The sequence below is a fragment of the Rana temporaria genome, chromosome 5 (genome assembly GCF_905171775.1).
Source record: "Rana temporaria chromosome 5, aRanTem1.1, whole genome shotgun sequence".
Classification (NCBI taxonomy): domain Eukaryota; kingdom Metazoa; phylum Chordata; class Amphibia; order Anura; family Ranidae; genus Rana; species Rana temporaria.
The window spans coordinates 81,564,181-81,590,263 of record NC_053493.1 but is presented as its reverse complement, the minus strand read 5'-3'; the positions used below and the strand labels follow the sequence as shown (position 1 = coordinate 81,590,263).

Genomic DNA, 26,083 nt, shown 5'->3' with positions numbered 1-26,083 from the left:
CAGTCTATAACATGCAGGGGGTGCAGGGTGCTGTGTGAAGGGATCCAGAGGTGCAGGGTGCTGTGTAATGTAAAGGGGTCCAGAGCTGTGGGGTGCTGTGTAATGTACCCCTTTGGTCCAGAGGTGCAGTTGTGGAGAGGGGGTACACAGTAGTGACTAAGAGATATTGAAAGATGCAGGGGGCACAGTGGGGTGTTTTTACATTTTAACGTGGGAGGGGAGTTGCTTTTAACCCCCGCTAGCGGTTGAAGAAAGGGTAAAATGCGACTGCATTGCCGCTGCTGATGCACCCCCCCCCCCTGAAAAAATTTCAGCAGACGCCCATGCTAGGAGGTACATTATATGATTGATTTTTATCTATTTTTAATCGTTTTTAAAAGGAATCAGTTAACTATTATGTCTCTATACCCTGTAAACAGTCATTTCAGCTAAAAAAATGTTTTCCTTTAGTGACCCTTTAAGTGTCATGGATTCACCTCACATGGTGTACATACAGTAAAAAAAATACTTCTCAGAACAGTTTCTTACCTCTTTTCTATGTGTACAATTTGCAAGATCCAAGCAAGTATGTGCCCTGGACTTTCTGAATTCTTTCACTAGTGTCACTTGGTTAAATAAAGGGGGTAAGGGGGCACCTGTCAGCTGGGGCTGGTGAAATTGGCTAGGAAGTCATATACAGTGGAAAGAAAACATAAGTGAACCCCTTGGACTCAACTGATTTTCTGAAGTAATTTTCCTTGAAATGCGATTGATCCCCATTTAAGGCAGGACATCGTTTTAGGAAATTTCTTGGTGGAAGGAGAGAAAATTGCATGATTACCTCTTCAACACTGACTATGGGGGAATCCCTACTGCAGCGGAATTGTGTTCTGCTGGTAGGGAGCCCTCCCTGATGGCAGAACACGATTAGTGTTGCCAGCTATAGCTGTGGGCACTAATTGTTTGGGAAAAACCCAACAATCTGGTTGTACACAAGTCGAGTGATAGATCAACTTGTATACAATCAGGGTGCTGATACATGGATCGAAATTCAGACTGTCCCTTCTGAACCTGCCAAACTTACATCCGTGTATGGATGGCTTTATTCACAACAATAGACAAACACAATGGGGGAGATTTACTAAAACTGGTGCATTCAGAATTTAGTTCAGCTGTGCCTAGTAACCAATCAACTTCTAACTTCAGCTTAAGCGTTGACAAAACCTGTAGGCTTATGGGTTTCTATGCAGAGCTGCACCAGATTTTGCACTCCCCAGCTTTAGTAAATAACCCCCAATGGGTTGATTTACTAAAGGCAAAATAGACTGTGCACTTTGCTAAGTGCAGTTGCACTCTGTAAGGGCAGTTGCTACAGAGCTTAGAAAATGAGGTAAGGCTTCACTTTGCAAAGAATACTCAATCACATGCAAGGAAAATGGAAAAAAAACTGCTTTATTGCCTGCACATGATTGAATTATGGAAGTCAGCTGAGCTTCTGCTCATTTACTAAGCTTTGGAGCAACTGCTCTTACAGAGTGCAACTGCACTTTGGAAAGTGCACAGTCTATTTGACTTTAGTAAATAAACCCCTCTGTGCTTAAGAATTTACTCTATAACATACGCCGGCTCAATGCCTGTGACGTGAACGTAACCTACACCCAGCCCCATTCACGTACGACTTACGTAAACAACGTAAAATGTGACGCTTGTTCCGACGTCCATACCTTTGCATTACCTGCGCCTCATATAGCAGGGGTAACTTTACGCCAGACGTAAGCCTTACGTAAACGGTGTAGCTTACTGCGACGGGTGCAAGTATGTTTGTGAATCGGCATTCTTGCTCATTTACATATTCGACACGTAAATCTACGGAAGCGCCCCTTGTGGCCAGCGTAAATATGCGCCCAAGATCCGACGGCATACTAAGACTTACGTCGGTCGGATGAAGCCATATTTCAGGCGTATCCAGTATTGTGAATAAGGAGCATAGATACGACGGCGCATCTCTACACTTACGCTGCGTATCTGTAGATACGCCAGCGTAAGTGTTTTCTGAATCCCGGCCCTGGAGTCCAATTAATGAAATTCGTTTGGAGATGTGGTTCGGAGCTACTTTGATTGATAAAAGACACTCAAGACATTTTAAGATTTCTGTTCATGAGAGGCATTAGCTGATGTGAACCATGCCTCGCAAAAAAAAACTCTCTAAAAATCTAACTCCATGGGTTCACTTACTTTTAGCCACCAGCACTGTTGATGTTTAATGTGTTCAATAAAGACACCAGAAATTAGAATAGTCTGTGTGTTACCAGTTTAAGTACTATGGGCCAGATTCAGGTACTTGCGCTGCAGCGTAACGTATCATTTACGTTACACCGCCGCAAGTTTTACCGGCAAGTGCTTGATTCACAAAGCACTTGCCTGTAAACTTGCAGCGGCGTAGCGTAAATCGATCCGGCGCAAGCCCGCCTAATTCAAATGGGGCGTGTATCATTTAAATTAGGCGCGTTCCCACGCCGAACGTACTGCGCATGCTCCGTTTTTTAATTTCCCGCCGTGCTTTGCGCGAAATGACGTTGCACCGACGTAATTTTTTGAACGGCGACGTGCGTTACGTCCTTTCCTATTCCCGAACGACTTACGAAAAAAATAAAAAATTGTTTGAATTTGACGCGGGAACGACGGCCATACTTTAACATGGATGGTCTAATTTTACACCACCTAAATAGCACTCGTAACTTTACGATGGGAAAAGCCGACTAGCGACGACGTAAGAGAATGCGACGAACGCGTGTACCATCGTGGATCGCCGTAAACAGCTAATTAGCATACCCGACGCGGAAAATGATGCAAACTCCACCCAGCGGGCGCCGAAGTATTACATCTAAGATCCGAAGGCGTATGAAGCCGTACGCCTGTCGGATCTTACCCAAATGCCGTTGTATCTTGGTTTGAGAATACAAACTAAAGATACAATGCGGGTAATTTGAAAGTACGCCGGCGTATCAGTAGATACACCGGCGTACTCTTACTGTGAATCTGGCCCATTGTGTCTGTCTACAGTTGTGACTTAGCTGAGGTTTAGATTGCAGTTACACCTTAGGCAAACTCAGGCCCCGTACACATGTCCGAGGAACTCGACAGGCAAAACACATAATTTTGCTCGTCGAGTTCCTTGTGAAGCCGCCGAGGATCTCGGCGAGCCAAGTTTCCCCATTGACTAACGAGGAAATAGAGAACATGTTCTCTATTTGGCTCGACGAGTTCCTCGTCGGCTTCCTCGGCCAAAAGTGTACACACGACCGGGTTTCTCGGCAGAATACGGCTCCGATCGAGCTTCTGGCTGAATTCTGCCGAGAAACTCGGTCGTGTGTACGGGGCCTCACTGTCGTGCTAAGGACGGATACCCTTTTATTAGAGGGGAATGGCTGCCATGGTTTGCTTGAAGTATCTAGTTCATGTAGATCGCTGGATTGTATTTGATCAACAAGAATGATTTCATTCCTGTCAAGTACTGGCATGAACATTTACTTATGTAAAGATTCTGGATGTTTATTAGATTATGAAAATGACAGTTGGCCAGCTTTCTCCTGGGTGAGATTGCACAGCATTGTCTTCTATTGTATCTGGGAATTGGTTTTGAATACTGACTATGTGTGTAGTTTTGCTACAACAAAAGTTAGGTTTCTTCCTTACAATATGTTGTTCATAATATCTATGTAAGATTGTAAGGCCTCCTTCACATAGCAGTTTAGCTGCAAACACTGGATTCCAGCAACAAGAATCAATGGATTGTTGTGGCTGGAATCGCAGGTGCATGCGAATAGCAGTGGCTGCTCATCCTCTATAATAATGACAGACTAACAGTGGCTGCCACTGTTCACATGTAGCCACGCCATAGGATTACTTGCGGTTAGGGATGGATGTCCAAACCTGGACACAGTCATCTGCAGGTTTGTGGCTACATGCAAACAGCGGTATTCACCGGCAATCTGTCAGTAATTTATATAGGCTAAGCGGCTGTTGCTATTTACAGCCCTGTTATTTTTAGCAGGACGATTTCACTGATTCCTGCCACTAGGATCTAGTGAACGTGGCTAAACTGCCACGTGAAGGAGGCCTAAAAAACTGTGTATTTATACATGTCCATTGCATGGTTGTACCTCTAAAACTCTGCTTAATAAAACTGATAGATATGACAGAGTGGAGCTCTGTTTTCTGTATATACTATACTGTTTTTTTTCCATTGTAGTCACAAATTTGAGAGTAAAATGTTAATAATGTTAATAGCATTTCACAGTCGATGCTAGATATTGAAGAATAACCAGTAGAGCAATCACATTCTCATGGCGCTTCTGAGGTTTCTCCTAAACCTTTACTAGGAAAGTAAGCCAACATCACTATTGGGGTTTGGTTTAGCCACAGGAAGACATGGTGCGACTCCCCAAACAACACTCCCCCCCCCCACAACACTCTTGTCAGGATCCTCTTCTCTTTTTACTGGACAGGAGAATTTTTATGTTTGAACTTATCTCATCCCAGACACATCCACCAATATAATCCCACAAAATGTTTTTAGCCCCTAGAATCTGCTTTTGTAGAGATATAGGAAGTTTTTGTATTCCTTCATTACCATCATTTCCATGTATGTTCATAAACAGTACTGTAAAAGGTGATTCCAAGATATAGACCATGCTCCCCCTCTCCTTCCTATCTGAATCCCCTTTGCAGTTCCCTTATTTTGCAATAAACAAAAGTCACAGTTTCAGATTTTGTCTTTAGGGTTATTATTATGATTATGGTTCTAATTATTATAGTGAAACCATTCTCTAACAACATTATTCAACTACAGTCCCTGTATTACAATGAACAATATGTCTTCTAGCTAATTAAACGTCAGCTAATGAAATAACAGATCAGATCATCACAGAGTGGAACTGTGGATATTAATTTAAAGGAGTACACAGTGCCACGTCCCGATAGATCAGATTTAGAAAAATATATATGGCAGATGATGGACTTTGAAGGCGTATTAAAAATTGAATATTTACAAATTGTTGAAAGACATAAAATTTACAAATAAGGCCGTTCCTATGAACAGCATGACATAGCACCTATCACCTAGGGTTACAATACACAAATAAAGGTGGAGGACTGGCAACTACTTCCTATTGGTAATTATAACAGAACCCTTGTGGTTTGCAGAAGGTAGAAATGCCATACGACGCTCAGCCCGACATGTTGCGCGTTGAAACAAAATGCTTCTTCAGGAGCTTTAAAAAACGAGTTATTCCAAATGTGGAAAACATAGGAGAGACGAAAGATACAGGCAGAGGGTGTATCAATAATAATAAATGCAGGCAGATGCACAGGGTATATAGTTAGTTTCTTACTCCAGACAGATCCAATTCCTTATTTATTTATCCAATTCATATAAATAAATAAACATAAACTCTGGTAGGGATCCTAAGTTGGGATATTACCCAGAAGTTTAGTACTGGGAAAGGTACATTCAAAATATCTTCTTACTAGTAGGTATTGGTAGTGATTTATATGAATTTGATCTGCCTGTATCTTTCATCTCTCCTATGTTTTCCACATTTGGAATAACTTGTTTTTAAAGCTCCTGAAGAAGCGGTTTGTTTCAACGCGCAACATGTCGGGCTGAGCGTCGTATGACATTTCTACCTCCTGCAAACTAAAAGGGTTCTGTTATAATTACCAATAGGAAGTGGTTTCCAGTCCTCCACCTTTATTTGTGTATTGTAAACCTAGGTGATAGGTTCTATGTCATGCTAACTTTCTCGTGTTCATAGGCACTCTTAGGAACGGCCTTATTTGTAAATGTTATGTCTTTCAACAATTTTTATGTATTTTTTCAATAAATATACGCCTTCAAAGTCCATCATCTGCCATATATATTTTTTCTAAACGTCAGCTAATGACCTCCTTTTAAAACCTTCTACTTTTCTATACAGTTAGCTAAAAAAAAATATTTAACATTCATTGTATGCTTTCATATTAACATTCATTATATTGTTTAATAAATTAGAATTGCATCTGCAAAGTTGATTATAAGGTATCATAAAATGCTTGAGCTTCCACATGGGTGTTCATTTTAGGTTTAAAAAATAGAAAGTATTATGCAAATGCAGGATTCTTTCCTGTTTGATTATATGCTGTGCTAAATAACTTTGTGGTGTGTTTTAAGGAGTGTTTAACATTATTTCACTTTTCAAGAACCAAAAAGGATAGACATTTGGGCAATAACATTTGGTTGCAAGGATCTGATCAGCCATTTTGTTCATTCAATCTATGCAGATTTCAGTAGCTTGTCTGATAGCAACTTATGGGAATAGCCAAGGGCAAATGGTTTCCATGAAGTCTCTCAGAACACTGAGGGCATTGAGGCCTCTGCGAGCCTTGTCCAGATTTGAAGGCATGAGGGTAAGGTTAACCACATCTTTTCAATGTTTCCTCACCTTTTGTTTGTTTTTTACAGGAAAATAACGTCTTCTTTTTTTAGGAAAAGGACAATGGAGGTATAAAAAATGTACTTCAATATCTTAATTTATACACAAAAATATGCAGGAAAGGCACGGCTTCAGGATTATTTATTTCTTAAGCATTCAAATGAAAATTATTAAATTGATAACTCTGCTTTTCTCTTAACGTTTTCTTCCTGCAGGTCTTTGGTTATGTATAATTTATTCATCAGAAGCAGGTAAAGATGGCCAAAGTGTGTTAACGGCCTGGATTCTGCTTTGTGTCTCCATTTAGGTGTCTTTAATAAGCTTGATAGCTACTGCCATGGGATTCTCCGATTTTGGTCCTATAAAATCTCTTAGGACCCTCAGAGCTTTGAGACCATTAAGGGCATTATCACGGTTTGAAGGGATGAGGGTAAGAATACAACAGCAATCAAACGGGGTCCATTTCAACAAAAAGCATGTGTAGGACCTCATTTTATTTGAATTGGTGTTAGTAGATCTGTATACAAGAATGGCTCTTCCATTTGGTATACAGTTAGTTTTTTTCTCAATTTTGACATTTGTTTCATCTTTGTAAGGAGATTTGACATTACACAGATGCAGAAATCTCATTACACAGAATGAAATAAATACTAGAGAGATTTCAGACGAGGGTACATCATCAACCCTTGCAATGAGTATTTGACAAAGGTATCAAAATTCTGAGATTTGTGGTGTGTTTTTCCACCTCTTCTAAGTTCTATAGTCATGAATACATTCATTGCAAATACTTTCTTCTGAAATACTTGTGTTTGCTAGCATGCCAATTATTTATTTATTGCATGCTTTTATTCTATCAACCAATCTTGTTTAACAGATTTCTGCTTTCTGTGTGAAAATAAGCCTCAAACCCTTGCATGTAATTTACGTTATGTTTTTAATCAATGCATGTCTCTGCAATGTCTTCTCCTTTCAAATTGGCTGCTCATATGTAGGCTAGACATCATGTGTTCTAATCTTAAATAATTGTGTTCATTTTATACTGTAAATTCCAAAGTATATGTCTTCTGTTAAGTTCAGTGGTAAGGACATCCATGTCTGTGCTTGGCTTTTCTTGTAGTCATATCCAGTCATAACGTGCTCACTGACGTTAGATGTTTACCATCCAGTACAGGGTATATTGGCAAATAATTCACTCAACTGATATCTGAAAACATGTAATAAATGTTGACTGGTTGGGTTGGAAATAGTGATTTTTTTAAAGATAGACCCAGCTTCGTAGCTCACTGTCAATAGGATCTGACCTTCAGATAACTGACATCTTACATTATGAATGTCCTAAGCACACTTACATGGTGCTAAGGCTTAAAGCACATTCAGTCTTAGATGTGGTTCCTCTCCAGCTACATAAGAAAAATGGGTGCAATCAGTTACTTTGGTTGAAGTAATTGTAAAAAAGGTTTAATAACTTTAGCAGATATAAGAATGAGGGTGAGGAATGAATCAGGATATCCCAAAAGTGTAGTTGTCTCAGTTACCAGACCAAGGTCCACTAAGGGTTGATGTCTCCCTGCTCATACAGGCTCATTTGAGATCAAGGCTCTATGGGTGTCCTGGTGTTCCAAGGCAGGAGTGTTGAGAAGTTTCATGTGTGGGCTTCTCATTTCTTTTGTGGGGGAAAGCTGCAGTTGCTTTCAGCAGCCGCAGTAAAACCTCCCAGGAGGGGAGATTCCTGCTGCTTCCTTCCTTTAGGTCCTTTAGAAGAACATGCAACTTACAGCACCATCCTCCAATTGCAAAAATTATTTTGGCTTAAGATATGCTTTAATTACTGACTATAAATGATAGCCATGGTGAAAGCCTGTTACATATTCTCTAACCCATAAGTAAGCGCGATATAGAATACAATATTAACAACAAAACAAGGAGATATCACAAAAGTGTTCCTAAACCAGACTCAAAGATACATCATAAAACCCAATTTTTATTTAAATCTGTGTAAAATCACATATAAAATACGGGTAAAATAAGTATGGAACAAGTTACCTTTTTTCTAGGTAAATATATTTCTAAAGATGCTATTGACATGAAATTGTCACCAACTGACAGTAACAAACCCATGCAATCCATGCAATCAGAAACCAAAACAAATACATTCAGAAAATTGGTTATGTGTAATAAAATTAAATGCCACATGGGAAAAGTATTGAACACGTGAAGAAAGGGAGGTACAAAAAGACATGAAAAGCTATCAATAATTAGAAAGCAATCCTGCCCTTTGTCATTGCAAATAAATTCAGCTGGTTCAGTCTCAACTGATGGTCTATAAAAAGGCGTCTCATTACCAAGGTTTCACACAAACACATCATGATGGGTAAAGCAAAGAGCTCTCTCAAGACCTTTGCAACCTTATTGTTGCAAAACATACTGATGGCATTGGTTACAGAAGGATTATTAATCTTCTGAATGTTCCAGTGAGCACTGTTGGTGCCAAAATCCGGAAGTGGAAAGAATATAATTTCACCTTAAACCAGCCACAACCAGGTGCTCCTCACATGATTTCTGACAGATGAGTGAAAATAATTATCAGAAGTGTTATCCAAGAGCCAAGGGCCACTTGTGAAGAGCTTCAGAAAGACCTGGATTTAGCAGACACAATTGTTTCAAAGAAAACAATAGTAATGCACTCAACCGCCATGGCCTGTATGCATGCTGGACTCCATTGCTGAAGGAAAAGCATGTTAAAGCTTGTTTAAAGTTTGCTGCAAAACATTCAGACAAGCCTGTGAAATACTGGAAGAATATAGTCTGGTCGGATTAGACCAAAATGAAACTCTTTGGATGCTATAATACCTACCATGTTTGGAGGTCAAATGGCACTGCACATCCCCAAAACACCCCCATACCAACAGTGAAGTTTGGAGGTGTGAACATGGGGCTGTTTTTCAGCATAAAGTACTGGCAAACTTCATGTCACTGAAGGAAGGATGAATAGAAAAACGTACCAAGATATTTTGATAAAAATATGCTACCATCTGCCAGGATGATGAAGATGAAATGAGGGTGGGCACTTCAGCAGGACAATGATCTCAAACACAAAGCCAAGGAAACTCTCAATTGGTTTCAAAGAAAGAAAATAAAGCTGCTAAATCGAAAAACCTCAAGTGATTGTGGGTGTGATCATCATCATTGCCATCATTTCATTTACATCAATTTCGAACACATCCTCATTTTTGGGACTTTAAAGGCAATTCAACCATAGTTGAATATAAAAAAAATAATATTTTTTATTTATTAAATAGCATCATTAAAATACAATTTCCAATGGAAGACAAAACTCCTCATAACATGTATCAAGATGTTTGGAAAATATAGTACAGTGAAATATATTAAGTGCATAAGGAGTGGTATTCCCCAGCTACTTGCTTGTGTATTCCACCATGATGATGTTTAGTTGGAATCCATTAGATATTATGAGAAATCAATCCTCAATATGGCAGTTGCTATCCATATGGCAGCAGTCCTTTCCATCACCGTACTGGTGGGAAGGAGGAATGGCGCCTGGTGCTGTCCCCGGTGCTCCCATATCGTGCATGTTCGGCACAGTGACGTCACACGTCATAACATCATATCCGGTTTCCTGGATGACCACATCCAGAGACCAGATGTATCGCCACATTGGGGACAAATACGCCGCCGAAACAACATAACTCCAGTGCCTGGAAGTCTGAAAAATGAAACCACAAACTCCAACCTCGTTGGAGAATTGGAAAAGCCCCAAGCGAAATTCGCAGGGGCCCTCCTGTGCCATGTACAGCTGAGAACAGTATATGGGATTAGGGAGTGAAAAAGTTCTAAGGCTATGGGAGTGCCTGCACCAATATGTCCCAGTCCTTTCAACATTAGATTAATGAAAAGAAAAAACGACAAATCATTAATGTAAATATAAAGAGTATACATCAATAACCAAAAATTGTGTGTGTGTGTTATAGAGGGGGAGAGAGAAGAGCAGAATTACTGTCACCGTCAAGAAGAATCTGTCATAAGCCTCTATTTAATTGTTGGTCTATAAACTGCTTTGTTTAGACCGGGGGGTTGTAGCATTGAGATATTTGATCCATCGCATTTTATGCTGCAACAGGGTCTTATTCCAATCACCTCCTCTAAGGGGAATGTTAACCCGGTCTAGTACTGTGAAATTCACTTTAGGCAATCTGTATATATGTCTTCTGGCTAAGAGGCAAATACAGATTAACAATTTACATGCTGTGCATGTGTTTACTAATATGTTGCCCTAGTTCTTGTCAAGTCTTTCCTATGTAGAAAGAGCCACATTGGCATTGCATCAAATGGACCACTCCCTTGGTTTTGCAATTCACAAAATGTTATGCTGCAAATTGTTCAACATTGGGTAGAATTACCTAGCTCATCATTTTCCCTGCAGGAACGTAACCTGCAGGGAAAGGTTCCATGTATTTTACAGGGATCCTTTCTGGATTCCCCAGGATTTCCCAAAGCAGGGTCTTTAGTGAGAATCGACCAATGCTTTGTGAAAACTTTTTACATTTTCTCATGTTCATTCGAATATTACAATATTAACTGTGTGGCGTTATCCTTTTCCTTTTTTCTTAAGTTTAAATATTACATCCTGTCTATTACCATTGTTTACTCGGTTAAAGGCCTTTCTCAAGGATGACCTGGTATAACCTCTCACAAGTAATCTTTTCATAAGCTCATCTGCCTCTCTTTGAAAATCTCCATTAGTGGTACAATTACGTTTGATGCGCAAGAACTGACTAAAAGGTATATATTTTTTAAGTGGTTCATGATCGAAGCTGCCAGCATGCAACAAGCTGTTGCTGGCTGTCTCCTTCCTGAAAAGCTTACTTATCAATCCCCCATTTTGAAAAGATTCAAATCATTATGATTCATTCAATCAAGACAAAGCTTCAGCTTGTCTTCTGGGCAATCCCAAATCAGGAATATATCATCTATGTATCTCTGCCACACCACAATGTGGCGAGTATACATAGACTTACAGATTTCCAGGCACTGGAGTTATCCTGTGTTGGCGGTGTATTTGTCTCCAATGTGGTGCTACAACTGGTCTCTGGATGTGGTCATCTAGGGGCCTGGAGATGACGCATGACATCACCATGCTGGATATGCATGCTATATGGGAATGCCGGGGACCGAACCAGGCACCATTCCTTATTTCCACCACTACGGTGATGGAAAGGACTGCTGTTATTCCCTAGCCATATGGATAGAAACTGCCATATTGTGGATTGAATTCAACATTTATATTGGGTGGATTCAGCCTGCACTTTCCATGTAAAGAACATTTGGCTAAGTATCTTTGCCCCCATGGTATAAGGTTTAAATACACTTAAGGGAGGGGAAATAACATCGATCCTGACACACATTTGTTTATGCATTGTCAGATACATATAGGCATGTTATATGCTGTGAGTATGTCCAAGTGGACTTTATGTCTAGATACAACAGTATTTATGTAATATTAAAGTCGTGAGTAATGATTTTACATTACAGAAGTGGTATTATCCCTGAGGAGGGAGTTATTTTTGTTCATACTTTGAAACGCGTTGGTTACCCCTATCTACTGGATTCCATCTAACTATCATCATGGTGGAATACACAAGCAAGTAGCTGAGGGATACCACTTCGTATGCACTCAATATATTTCACTGTACTGTATTTTCCAAACATCTTAAAACATGTTATGATGAATTTTGTCTTTCATTGGAAATTCTATATTGTTCTTATATTACTATTTTAATGATGCTTTTTAATAAATAATATTTTTTATATTAAACTATGGTTGAATTGCCTTTAAAGTCCCAAAAATTAGGATGTGTTCGAAATTTTTAAAATAAATCTGCTAAAATGGCCCAGGCAATCACCTGACCTGAATCCAATAGAACATTTATGGAAAGAACTAAAGATCTGAGCTCATAGAACCTTCAAGATTTGAAAACTGTGTGGAAGAATGGGCCAAGATCACACCTGAGCAATGCATGCGACTAGTTTCTCCATACAGGAAGCATCTTGAAGCTGTCATTAACAACAAAGAATTTTGTACGAAGTATTAAATAGATTTCATTTAGCGTTTTCAATACTTTTTCCCTGTGTCATTCCATTTTATTGCCCATAACTTAATTTCTGAATTTTTTTTTTTTGGTTTCTTTAAAAAAAGGTGACAACGTCAATACCTATTTTACCCACTGTACAGTATATCCTCCCAAATATGATACGGAGATGTAGTTTATGAAGATGCATATGTTATTCAGCTATACTGGCAGCCCCTTAACCATCCACCAATAGTATTTATGTGGTTCTGCAGCTTTAAGCTTCCAAAGTATGAAGGTAGTCACAGGTGGAGTGATGCCTCTTTGATGCATTTCTCAGACTGTAGTCTGTGGGTGTGGGTGCGTAGCTTACCTTTGAATGGTGCACACTTATAATTCACAATATGTTATCTTGGCCATGATATAATTTTATTCCTGTGAAGACCTAGAAATTAGTCAATAGATGTAATTCAGTGTGTAAACAAAGGAACTCTTTTTTTACATATCTGTCACCACATTTACTTGTAATTCCAAGTTGAGGTGGTGTGACGTCCTATCATGACATCCTTTTAATATGAGAACTACCTTACTGGCTGTTTTTTGTGGCTTTTTATAAGTATGGCATTACTCTATACCCTTATGGCCTATTAGGATATACGAGACTACTGTGACAGTGCACCCATTTGTCCTCTGCAGACATATACGTGGATAGCACATTGTGTTCCCATACATTTTTGATGAAGCAAATTATAGTCTGAGAAATGCGTAAAAAAGCTCTCACAACACCGCCTGTGATTACCTTCATATTTTGAAGGCTTAAAGCTGCAGTACCCAATAAATACTGTTGGTTATTAGTTGAATGAATGGTAGCCAGCATTGGTGTATTACATATGTGTCTTCATATACTATGTCCCCGTATCCTACTTTTAAGTATAAATATAACTATGTAGCAAAAATTTATAGGTAAAAACACCAGGGAGGGGTAGTTGATCCAAGGGATATCTGTTTGCCTCCTTGGGGATCAGGAAGGATTTTTTCCCCCACTGGAGCGAATTGGATCATGCTTTATTGTTTTTTTTTGCCTTCATGATCAACTGTGGGTATAGGATTACGTACATAATTTACTGTTAGTTTGTTTTTTCTGTCTATTGAACTAGATGGACTTTTTTCAACCTGGCTAACTATTTAACTATGAGAATGTATTTTAAGTGGGATTTTTATTTTTTTTTATGTTTTTGCTGAATGAAGTAAAATGATGTTTTATGATATATTGTATCTTTGAATCTGGTTTAGGAATACAATTGTGGTATTTTAAGCGCTGCGTTGTGTGGTTTAGCGGGATCGCTGCAGTGCTGATGCACCAAACTCAGTGCTGTACAGTGTTCACTTTTTTGAGCACTTTATTTAAATGTCACACAGACATTTCATAAAGTTCATATTTGGCCTTTGTGGAGGTGGATTGCCTCTTACTGTGTGGAGATGAAAAATGTCCTGCTGCTGTGAACATGACCTTTTGCCTTGTCATGTGGTTGGATTGTGCTGGAATAGCCACCCAATGCAGTCCCACTGCATCTGTTGTGAATGAACCCTAAAAGTCCCTTAGCGGTTTAGTGTTGGTTATGTTTGTGTTTAACACTATATAGTATAGTGTATGACATTGTATGGTCCCTTATACTACTGACTTTAGCTTTATAAATGTTGTATTTACAGAAGACTGGAAGAAAACACATAGCCTGTTAGTGATCATGCTGATAAGTAAGCATTGCTCTAAGCACATGCTAAAAGCCTATTAATGCACTTGGCTGTGTGCCCGATTCTTCCACTGCAGTAAACAACAATTAGCAATATTTGTAATTAGGTATTGTTAGAGGGAAGTTTATTTTCTCTAATTTCCTTTCAGTTTGAACATTTTTGTTCTGCCTAATTTGAATAATTGCACACACACCAGAATGAATAGGTCTTACATAACTAACAAATGTGCAGTTTTCTGAGCACATACTGCCAGCTAAATCATTCCATTAAACCTTAGGCTAGCCAGCAACCCAGATATTATGAGATAATTCATATTGTAAATGTGTATTACTCCTACACATTACTTTTACTTCATTCATGATCTTATAAGGAATTAAACATAGTCTTGGAACACCAAAACCTGAAGATATGGCTCTATAGTCCAGAGGTTCTCAGCTTCCCTCAACAAAAGTCTCTTTACAGTCTAAATAGAAATAAATTTTAGTCTAATTAGGAAATAAAGTATTAATCCAACCTCAAAGGTGGTCTACAGCATGGAGAGAGATGTGTGTTTAAAGTGTATGTCAAGACAAAAATAACCTGTTTAAAAAAAATCTAGATAGAGTAAAGAATTATTAGAACTGTAGATTTGTACTGCCATTAGAGGCTCCAATGGAGCGATTCATCCTCACTTCCTGTTTTGCTGACAACAGTTTACCAAAAAGCAAGGGATACTCTATAACAAGGACACATACAGCAATACAAAGACTTGGGGTTGAAGTATTCCCCTAATTTACCAAAGAAATGCATTGTTTTATTGCTGTCTGTGTTGCAATTGGAAATGTTGATCCACTTCCTGTGTCGTAAAACATATGCAGGGCAGGAAGTGTAGAACAGAGGCTTAAAGGGGAGGTAAAAATAACTTCCCTCCTTCCATCTATTCTTCCTACTTTATTTCTCTCCTTTCTTCCTTCTTCTCCCCTTCCTGCTGTCCTCCCCTTTTCACCCACCCCTGTTACCCAAGATACCCTTTTCACCCATCCCTGTTAAAATGTCAGCAGCAAGAAGTAAGGGGAAAGCTTTAATGGAGCCTAGGCCAGCAATAAAACTCAGCAGGGGTTCTAAGCCGCCTTCACTATATCCAAAGCTTAAAAAAAAAAAAGTTTGTGTTTGACATATACGAAAAAAAATTATTAGCAAGAGGCTGTACTCCCTCCGTCCCACATTGGCAGATTGTCAATTTTACAGATCCTATTGAGAAAGAATTATGCAAAATACCATCAGCACATCCACCGTATACCTCTTCCCACTTACTGGAAATTCTCAGGTCTAAGCCACTACTGACTAATAGTTTCCTGTAATCAGCATAAACCCTGGGATGTCAGCAGGATGCCATAGTAAAGATTGCAGACAGCCAGTAGACCAAAAAATCCTCCTGCAGGGTTATGGCAACAGCAGATTATGAGAGAATTTTTTTTTTTTTTACACTACATTAGTGAGTGAATGAATTAATTATTGAATAAATACACACGTTTTGAGCTCCGCACAGGTTGCATTTAAAATCCAGTGGCTTATATATCCCTGCTAATTACAGATTTCTATCTTCTATTGTTTCCTTTCATTCCTACCATGCATTTAGACAAACTGTATTTCCACTGTCCAGGCATATTTCCTACTTGCAGTATTATCCAGGATAGGATGCCCAGCAAAGCTGTGTGCTAAAACCACAATACTAGATGAAAAAATCCCCTCAACCAGTTCATAAAAATACATGGTATGCATTATCACAGATAGGATACAAAGAACATTCAGTTATTCAATACCATTTGCAGAATGCTTACAGTGGGGATCGAAAGTTTGGGCACCCCAGGTAAAAATTTGTATTAATGTGCATAGCGAAGCCAAGGAAAGATGGAAAAATCTCCAAAAGGCATCAAATTACAGATTAGACATTCTTATAATATGTCAAAAAAAGTTAGATTTTATTTCCATCATTTACACTTTCAAAATTGCAGAAAACAAAACAATAGCATCTGCAAAAGTTTGGGCACCCTGCAGAGTTAATATCTTGTACTGCCCCCTTTGGCAAGTATCACAGCTTGTAAACGCTTTTTGTAGCCAGCCAAGAGTCTTTCAATTCTTGTTTGAGGTATCTTTGCCAATTTTTCGTTACAAAAGTCTACCAGTTCTTTGAGATTTCTGGGCTGTCTGTCATGCACTGCTCTTTTAAGGTCTATCCATAGATTTTCAATTATGTTGAGGTCAGGAGATTGTGAAGGCCATGGCAAAACCTTCAGTTTACGCCTCTTGATGTAACCCCCCATGGATTTTGAGGTGTGTTTAGGATCATTATCCATTTGTAGAAGCCATCCTCTCTTTAACTTCAGCTTTTTCACAGATGGCATCAAGTTACCATCCAAAATGATGACATTTTATTGAATCCATTTTTCCTTCTACTCGTGAAATGTTCCCTGTGCCACTGGCTGCAATACAACCCCAAAGCATGATTGATCCACCCCCATGCTTAACAGTTGGACAGAGGTTCTTTTCATTAAATTCTGTCCCCTTTCTTCTCCAAACGTACCTTTGCTCATTCCGGCCAAAAGTTCTATTTTAACCTCGTTGGTCCACAGAACTTGTTTCCAAAATGCATCAGGCTTGTCTATATGTTTATTTGCAAAGTTCAAACGCTGATTTTTGTGGTGAGGACGTAGAAAAGGTTTTCTTCTGATGACTCTTCCATGAAGACCATATTTGTACAAGTATCTCTTTATAGTGGAATAGTGTACCACAGCTCCAGTGTCTGCCAGATCTTTCTGGAGGGATCGTGCAGTCAAACGTGGGTTTTGAATTGCTTTTCTCACAATCCTGCGAGCTGTTCTGTCTGATATTTTTCTTGGTCTTCCAGATCTTGCTTTAACTTCCACTGTTCCTGATGACTGCCATTTCTTAATTACATTCCGAACAGAGGATATTGACATCTGAAAATGCTTTGCTATCTTCTTATAACCTTCTCCAGCTTTGTGAGCGTCAACTATTTTCAGTTTCAGTTTTCAACTGCTTAGAAGAACCCATGGTGCTGATTGTTGGGGCAAGGTCAGATGAGTCTGGGCATTTAAAACCTTTGAGATTGACATCACCTGGTCTTCCCAGACGATGATTGAGAACAATCTATGACACTGGCAGGTCTCAGCTTTGCAAAGGTGGCAGTGCATGCTATAAATTCTGCAGGGTGCCCAAACTTTTGCAGACACCATTTTTTGTTTTCTGTGACTTTGAAAGTGTAAATGATGGAAATAAAATCTAACTTTTTTTGACATATAAGAATGTCTAATCTGTAATTTGATGCCTTTTGGAGATTTTCCCATCTTTCCCTGGCTTTGTTATGCACATTAATACAAATTTTTACCTGGGGTGTCCAAACTTTCGATCCCCACTGTATATGGTACAAGAAATAAAATCCATATGGAAGCAAACACCCCCCTTAATATGCATATTTACTCCCAGAGCAGACACATTAGAGAGTATTTAGATGACCTATAAATGGAAGATCGTTCACATATTGAGTGGGTGGTAATGGTATAATGGGATACAGTCAGTGATTCCAACAGCCAGTCAATATAGTGCCATTTGCGTTCATTACAGTTCAGACTCTGAAATGGTAGTAGGTTTGAAATATAAAAGCAGATGATTGATATATTCATACAAACAATGGGTTCATTTGGCGCACTCTGGGTAAGGCTATAAGAGATAAACATGGGAGTGGAACCAATAGATAGGGCAAGTAATCAAGTCCATGACGGAAAGTCCATGTAAGATTGTTATGTGTGCTTATCCCAAGAAGGCTGCCAGCTTACAGATAGAAGAAGCTCTGGAATGGAAACACAGGAACAAGAGCAGTGCTTTCTAAGTGCAGCAATTCAGACATTTAATAGATTAAAATCATAATGAAACACTTACAAATCAGTATTAAACAGCATAAGTATCATCCAAGCTGTCCCTGGGGCTAACCTGATCCCTGGTGTCGCTGGCTGGGATGCTTGTGTAGCTGTCCGTTATTCAGTTGCACTGGTGGAGCCCCAGCGCTCCTGGAAGGCTGGGACAGAGATCAGCAATGCACAGGAACACGGCAAGATGACGTCACTTCCAGGTGCAGGGTCAGTGGAGAGGTGTGCACGTTCCGAGCATGCATGCGGCTTCCTCAGGCTCTGTGCTCTACTGGGGGTCTTCTTTGATGAGAGTTTTTTTGTTGTATATATAAAAACCCTCATCAAAGATGGCCCCCAGCAGAGCCTGAGAAAGAAGCACGCATCCGAACATGTGCACCTCCCCACTGATCCTGTACCCGGAAGTGACTTCATCTGCTTTTCTCCCTTCCTTTTTCACCCATTCCTGTCACCCAAAATAGATATCATGATAAATCTTTCTTGTAGGTCTTAATTATTTATTATTATTATCATTATTTTCAATGTGCAATCGTTCATAAATAACCCCCTTTTTACATCTTCAGTATTCTGAAAACTAGGGGAGATTGTTTGATTCGTTATCTACACTACTTTGAACCATTATTTGCATGGTCATAACCAATCAATATAATCTAACACCTGGTGTTTAGCTGTCAGTCTGGCTTCACAAATTTACTAAGAATTTCGTAATGGAAAACATTATAGATAATTTCTAAAACATATGTTGTGACTGTCATAGATCATTTAAATCAGTCTTTAATTTAAATTTTGAATGTCATATCCGACTGATTTAGTGAGGCAATTGACAACATGATGATATTAAGACTAAAGATGTCAGTTAGATTTTCATTGAGGTCAATTGAAAAAAAAAGCTTTGTGATTCATCTGCCAACCTAAAGTTAGATCATTTACTTCCTAATAAAAAAAAATTAACATAATTGCTGCTAGGATCCATAATGTACAAAAACATAAGCTTCTTCATGATGTACATTTATTAATAAAAGCATACATAACGATGTCTTCTTACCATAGTTACAGCATACAATCAATGTAAAAGGGCTAAAGTGATTATACTCAATTTGAATACTGTTAAGCAAGTCTAGTAATCTGGGCATTACCTTAAAATCAATTATTGTGCTGTGAAAGTAGATATATGGCAAACACTTTTTTTAAATTTTGTTTTGGATAGTGTTTGGAAGGGATATTTGCTGGTGATAGCAATAAATATCTGAGAAAAGGCGTTAGATACACATTAAGGAAAACAACCTACCCATTGACCATCCTGTAGTCTGCTAATTGGACACTGAAAGCGATGCACCATGCATATAAGATCATTACTTCACTCTCCCTTTCTGTCTAGTGTGTCGACACCCCTTATTCTGACCAATGTAATGCCAAGCAAAAGATTATAATTTCTCCCACTGCCTTCTCAGGACAGAAATCACTCTTGGCAGTAAGCTAGGAGCTAGTAAGCTAGAATCTTAAACCTCAAATAGTATTCATGGGGTATATTGGAAGCCAATGGGTTATTTGACCTCCCAATATTGTTTATTAATATTAAAAAGCACAGAAAATGCTCATAGAGGAACTGCTGTTTTGTAGAGAAAAATCTTTTCACGTTCTAATACATTAAAATATCTGGCAAAAACAGGCTAAGCTCATAGGACAATTAAAGTAGAAATGAAACTGTTTTTCATTTGCTCTGAACACATTTATTGCACAATGAGCTAATTCATATGGCTTCATAATGGCCTGAAAAGTTGGCTTGCTCCTGTCCCAAGAGAGCTTTTGTTGGCAGTGAAATCTGAACATGTCACCTATAATATACAGAGATGGGGAGGGCTTGCTGGGTTTCTTGCTAATACTGTGCCACATAGAACAATGGTGATCACGGTAATCTAGGATTTTAATCCATCATTTATATCCTATTCTACGATATTTACAGGAATATGTGATGCTCAGGTAAAACCTTGGTGTCTTTGTGAAGATGTTTCAAGGAAATGTCCAACAAAATGTACCGTATATTTTACACAATCACAGCAACTCCTGAGCCAAAGGGGTTTCAAGCCAATTTAGTTTCTGCCCCCCAGGCAAGAGAGCACTTGGTATTCCTCACAGAAAATTGGGATTATGGAAAATTAAATTGTACCTATGGGAAAAGCTATCCCTTTAAAATAGGGTCCATGTAGAAACACCTGTTCCCACAAACCAGCCTGTACATTGGCTGCACATGTTCCTTAGTGGTATTGACTATATACTAAAAGAGCAAATTAGACCTTTGCTATGCAAGGTGGCAGCTTCAAAGAGTATGGGTACTGCAGCAAATATGCAAGATGTCACTGCTTTACTGCTGTTACTACTCTGGCTGTCAGGTTAAATCAAAACAAATATGCAGATTAGGAGGTTAGACTTCACCCGGGCTTTGCTTCATGCTTGTTCCAGGGTGTGACGTAACCTTCCAGAACCCAGCTTGGGTTCCTCCTTTAAGATAATCCTTCCTCCAGTCTGGAACCAAGAACCAGGTATTATAGCTGAATATTACACCCAAGATACTAGACGACACTAGTTTAGGTGCAAACTAGAACTGACCCTCTATTATGTAAATTCACACAGAATATATACCACACAAGATCACATAAGAGTTTTATCACATTATGCAAACAGTAAGATAATTAATATAGTTAAGGAACAGCCCACATAAACTTCAATCTAATACAACAGTAAGCTAATCAACATAAAGATATACAATTCCACAACAGTTCAATAGCAAGGTAAAGTGGACACAATTAGGGGGGAATGGAAATTTTGGTACAGAAAATGCAGGATGCACCTAGCCAAAAACCGAAATGGAAAATTACAGTTTTTAAAAAATATATATTTATATTGTTATATATAATTGTATTATATTTGACTTTTTATTTAATATCATCAATTTAAATGAATAATAATTTATTATTGGCATCTTTAGTGCAAGAAAGCTCAAGAAAAATCTGCAGTCTGCAGTCTCTGACCATCTCTTGTACCATGTCCTCAGTGTCTAACCATCTCTTGTATTATGTCTGCAATCTCTTACTTAAACTTAAACACACTGCTAATAGTATTGGCATAATTTACGTTTGGTGCACCACTAGCAGATATGATACAGAAGATGGTTAGAGACTGCAGACATGATACAAGAGATCAATGCAGCCTCACCACTGACTGTCAGATGAAGCACTCACCAGTGGCTGTCAGATGCAGCCTCACCAGTGGCTGTCAGATGCAGCCTCACCCAGTGGCTGTCAGATGCAGCCTCACCCAGTGCCTGTCAGATGCAGCCTCACGCAGTGCCTGTCAGATGCAGCCTCACGCAGTGCCTGTCAGATGCAGCCTCACCCAGTGCCTGTCAGATGCAGCCTCACCAGTGCCTGTCAGATGCAGCCTCACCAAACAAATTTCGGTGCACCTCTAGACACAATATTAATCACATCTCCAAGAGATGAGCAGACAGACAGAAACAATCGATGACTTAATTAAAATCAGGGCTTCACACCTAGGAAGAATGCAAAGACACACATAACACCTTAGATTAAAGTAGGAGACCCCAGTACCCTTCCGTTGTGATTTGGCCAGGCAAAAGCCCGATCGTGTGTACGCAGCATTAGGCTGGTCATACATGTAAAGATATATACAGTTGTGCTCATAAGTTTACATACCCTGGCCGAATTTTAGATTTCTTGGCCATTTTTCTGAGAATATGAATGATAACACAAAAGCTTTTATTTTGCCCATGGTTAGTGTTTGGCTGAAGCCATTTATTATCAATCAAAGATGTTTACTCTTTTTAAATCATAATCACAACAGAAACTACCCAAAAGACCCTGATCAAAAGTTTACATACCCTGGTGATTTTGGCCTGATAACATGCACACAAGTTGTGATCTGTTTGCTTGTAATTAGTGTGTGTATAAAAGGTCAATGCGTTTTTGGACTCCTGACAGACCCTTGCATCTTTCATCCAGTGCTGCACTGACGTTTTTGGATTCTGAGTCATTGGAAAAGCAAAATAATTGTCAAAGGATCTGCGGGAAAAGGTAGTTGAACCGTATAAAACAGGAAAGGGATATAAAAAGATATCCATGGAATTGAGAATGCTAATCAGCAGTGTTTAAACTCTAATCAAGAAGTAGAAAATGAGGGGTTCTGTTGAAACCAAACCACGATCAGGTAGACCAACTAAAATTTCAGCCACATCTGCAAGAAAAACTGTTCAAGATGCAAAGAAAAACCCACAAATAACTTCAGGTGAAATACAGGACTCTCTGAAAACATGTGATGTGGCTGTTTCAAGATGCATGGTGAAGTCGCCAGAAAAAAGCCATTACTACACAAATGCCACAAAGTATCCCGCTTACAATACGCCAAACAGCACAGAGACAAGCCTCAAACCCTCTGGCACAAAGTCATTTGGCGTGATAATACCAAAATGTAATTTTGGCCACAACCATAAACACTACATTTGGAGAGGAGTCCACAACTTTAGTCTCTAGTCCAAATCTACACATTTGGAGAGGAGTCAACAAGGCCTATGATGAAAGGTACGGAGGTGAATCGCTAATGTTTTGGGGATGTGTGAGCGACAAAGGCACTTTTGGTCAAAATTGTTGACAAGATGAATGCAGTATGTTATCAAAAAATACTGGATAAACATTTGCATTCATCAGCCAGGAAGCTGCGCATGGGAAGTACGTGGACATTCCAACATGACATTGAACCAAAACACAAGGCCAAATCAACCTGTCATTGGCTACAGCAGAATAAAGTGAAGGTTCTGGAGTGGATATCTCAGTTTCCTGACCTCGATATCATTGAGCCACTCTGGGGAGATCTCAAATGTGCAGTTCATGCAAGACAGCCCAAGAATTTACAGGAACTTGAGGCTTTTTTTTTTTTTTTAAATAGGCAGCTTTACCATCTGAGAAGATAAAGAGCCTAATCCACAAATACCATAAAAAACGTCAAGCTGTCATTAAAGTTAAAGGGGGCAATACATGATATTAAGAACTGGGGTATGTAAGCTTTTGATCAGGGTTATTTGGGTAGGTTGATTTAAAAAGAGTAAACACAGTTGATTGATAATAAATGGCTTCATCTAAACACTAACCATGGGTGAAAGAAATGTTTTTGTGTTATCATTCATATTCTCTGAAAAATTGCCAAAGAATCATACATTTGGGTATGTAAACTTTCAAGCACAACTCTATATAGGAAATACTCAACTCTAGGTTCAGATGAAAAATAGTAAATCAAGCTTGTGTTAAACTTTGTTCACTTTAAACATCCAGTTGTGTTGAGTTAAAAAAAAAAACTTCATATCATTGAAGGCAAATTTACTTTACTAATGAGGCTAATCAGGAGAAACGTTGTATTCATTCACAGAATACAAATCTGCCTATGAATGGCTGAGCGACGACTCGGTTTTGTTTCAGGTGTACAATGAGAAGTTCTCATCTCACTGCCGGAACACAAGGCTGTATACTGTATGTAGTTGAGGCTACGTACAAATTATACATTACGCCCAGCGAGCCCTTCTGTTAGTGTAGAAAATAGTTTGTTTGGGCCAGCTTGAGCTCATTTAAGGGACAGTACACTTGGAATTCAACCTTGAAATGCATGTATCACTACAACTTTTTTCCTTTTTTTATGTGCATTGAATAGGGAAAGGTTAAAACCCCTGTCACTTTATTTTCTATTGTCTGTGTCCTGCAATGAGATTGTCCTACAGATGCACCAGATACCTGAATTGGAATAGTTCCCCTCACCTTGTGTTCTTGTGGCAACTGTAAAATTTTGGATTTGCACTCACTTTTTGTCTCAGTGACAATGATCACCAGGGATAATGGAGATGGTGCATCTCCCTAACAGGGACACAGCAAAAAACTGACAGAGGCTAAAAATCCTTACTAAATCCTAATCTGCTCTATCCAAAAAGAAAAATAAACATGTATATACACACACACACACACACATATATATATATATCCATTATATATACACTTTATTATCTTCCTTGAAAGTCTCAGTGTATGTAGCCACCAATAGGGCAGATAGCATCACATCAGGAGTACATTAAATAGAGTTCACTGATCTTTATTTTACTCTGTTTTTTTTACAAGTATTCTGCATGGTAAGGTGTAATTAACATGCATGACCCTCCTTTCATATCCATTGTTTTCTCAGTTTTGTCTATTCTTGTTTGTCTGATGTACCTATAAGTCTCTGCACTGAACACAGCACCAATTGCAAAACATTAGCTAGTCTAGCCATTGATATCTTTAAATACTTTTGGGATGTAGCAATCCACAATTTTGCTGTATTTTGTTTTTTTTTCTGTTCTTATATCAACACAAAAAGCAATATTTATAAAGTAGTGAATGTGACATTTACCAAACATTCATTGCAGGTGAATCTTTCTAGTTCACATTAAATGGCAATAATTATTTGGTGAATGTTACGTTCACTGCTTTTACGAATATGCCCCATATTTTCAAGTACAGGCATACCCCACTTTTAAGTACACAATGGGGTTTATTTACTATTGCCGGAGATTGCAAAATCAGGTGCACTTCTGCATAGAAACCAATGAGCTGGTAACCCCAGCTTGTTCAATTAAACATGGCTATAAAACCTGGAGGCTCATTGGTTTCTATACAGAAGTGAGCCTGATTTTGCACTCTCCAGCGATAGTAAATAAACCCCATTGTGTACTTAAAAGTGGGGTATGCTTGTATAACTCTGGTCAGGCTGTGGTCATTCAAATATTTGCATATTCTCAACAAACATTATATAGTAAGTCTTACTGCTCTTTACAGTAGCAGGCACCGTGGATCAATTCATCCTCAAACTTTATGGCAGAAACACTTAGGCCTCGTACACACGACCGAGAAACTCGACGGGCGAAACACATCGTTTTGCTCGTCGAATTCCTTGTGAAGCCGTCGAGAAACTCGACAAGTCAATTTTCTCCATTCCCGTCAAGGAAATAGAGAACATGCTCTCTTTTTGGCTCGTCGAGTTTCTCGTCAGTTTCCTCGACCGGTTTCCTCGGCAAAAAAATATCTCCCAGCAAGTTTCTTGCTGTTTTTTGCCGAGAAACTCGGTTGTGTGTACGAGGCCAAACAATGTCTTCTCAGCAGCTGAGCTCACCATGTTTTGCACTCCCAGAATTGACTTCACAGCTTTCCTATGTGTAATTTAAACACAGAGCAGGCACTCTGGGAAGGCAGAGAGCAGAGTCTTGAGACCCCACGTAACTTCTCTTGCTAAATTTGAGGATGCATTGTTTCACAGTGCCTGATGCTACAGAGGTTAGTAAGGGTTTGTTTTAAAGTCTGTTTATTGCTTGTTTAGAATATGTGAATATTTGAATGCCCATAGCCTGGTAACAGTTCTACTTCAAAATTGAACTTATGATGTGCAACAAGTTTACTTTACTGCCTCCTCCTTCAGCTGCTTAAAGAGACCTTGCTTTCACTTTTCTGCGGCTCAGTTTGTCCACGAAAAGAAGCTGTGTGTAAGCACAAAATCTTTTGGGTCTGGCTTTCTCTCCATCCGCCATGTGTTAGTGCTGGAGATTGGTGATTAGCTGCTAACACACCTAATGCTACATTGTGAGAAGAAGGGGAGTGAGTTGCAAGTTCCCAACACCTGAAAGTATTAGGTATTTTTCATCAATTCAGGCAGCCAAATTGAGTGGCAGAGTAATTAAGGGAAGGGGGATGAATATGGGGGCAAGCAGGCATTTAAGTGAACTGGTTACTGAGCCTTGGAATGTTTCAAATCATGAAATGGGAGAAAAGAGCTTTGCCTT

At 39.0% G+C, this 26,083-nt stretch overlaps 1 protein-coding gene across 6 annotated transcripts in view; it reads left to right on the top strand.

The window, feature by feature from the left end:
• The window catches only part of LOC120940114 (sodium channel protein type 5 subunit alpha-like), a 494,846-nt gene that overhangs the window by 431,004 nt on the left and 37,759 nt on the right, over positions 1-26,083 (top strand). For 3 of the 6 annotated variants that reach the window (XM_040352763.1, XM_040352761.1, XM_040352759.1), the window contains one exon: positions 6,760-6,882. In XM_040352763.1, the coding sequence (XP_040208697.1) occupies positions 6,760-6,882 (123 nt within the window). Of the gene's footprint in view, positions 1-6,300; positions 6,427-6,759; positions 6,883-26,083 lie in introns of all 6 variants that reach the window. The other 3 variants (XM_040352760.1, XM_040352757.1, XM_040352758.1) reach the window with 1 other exon arrangement.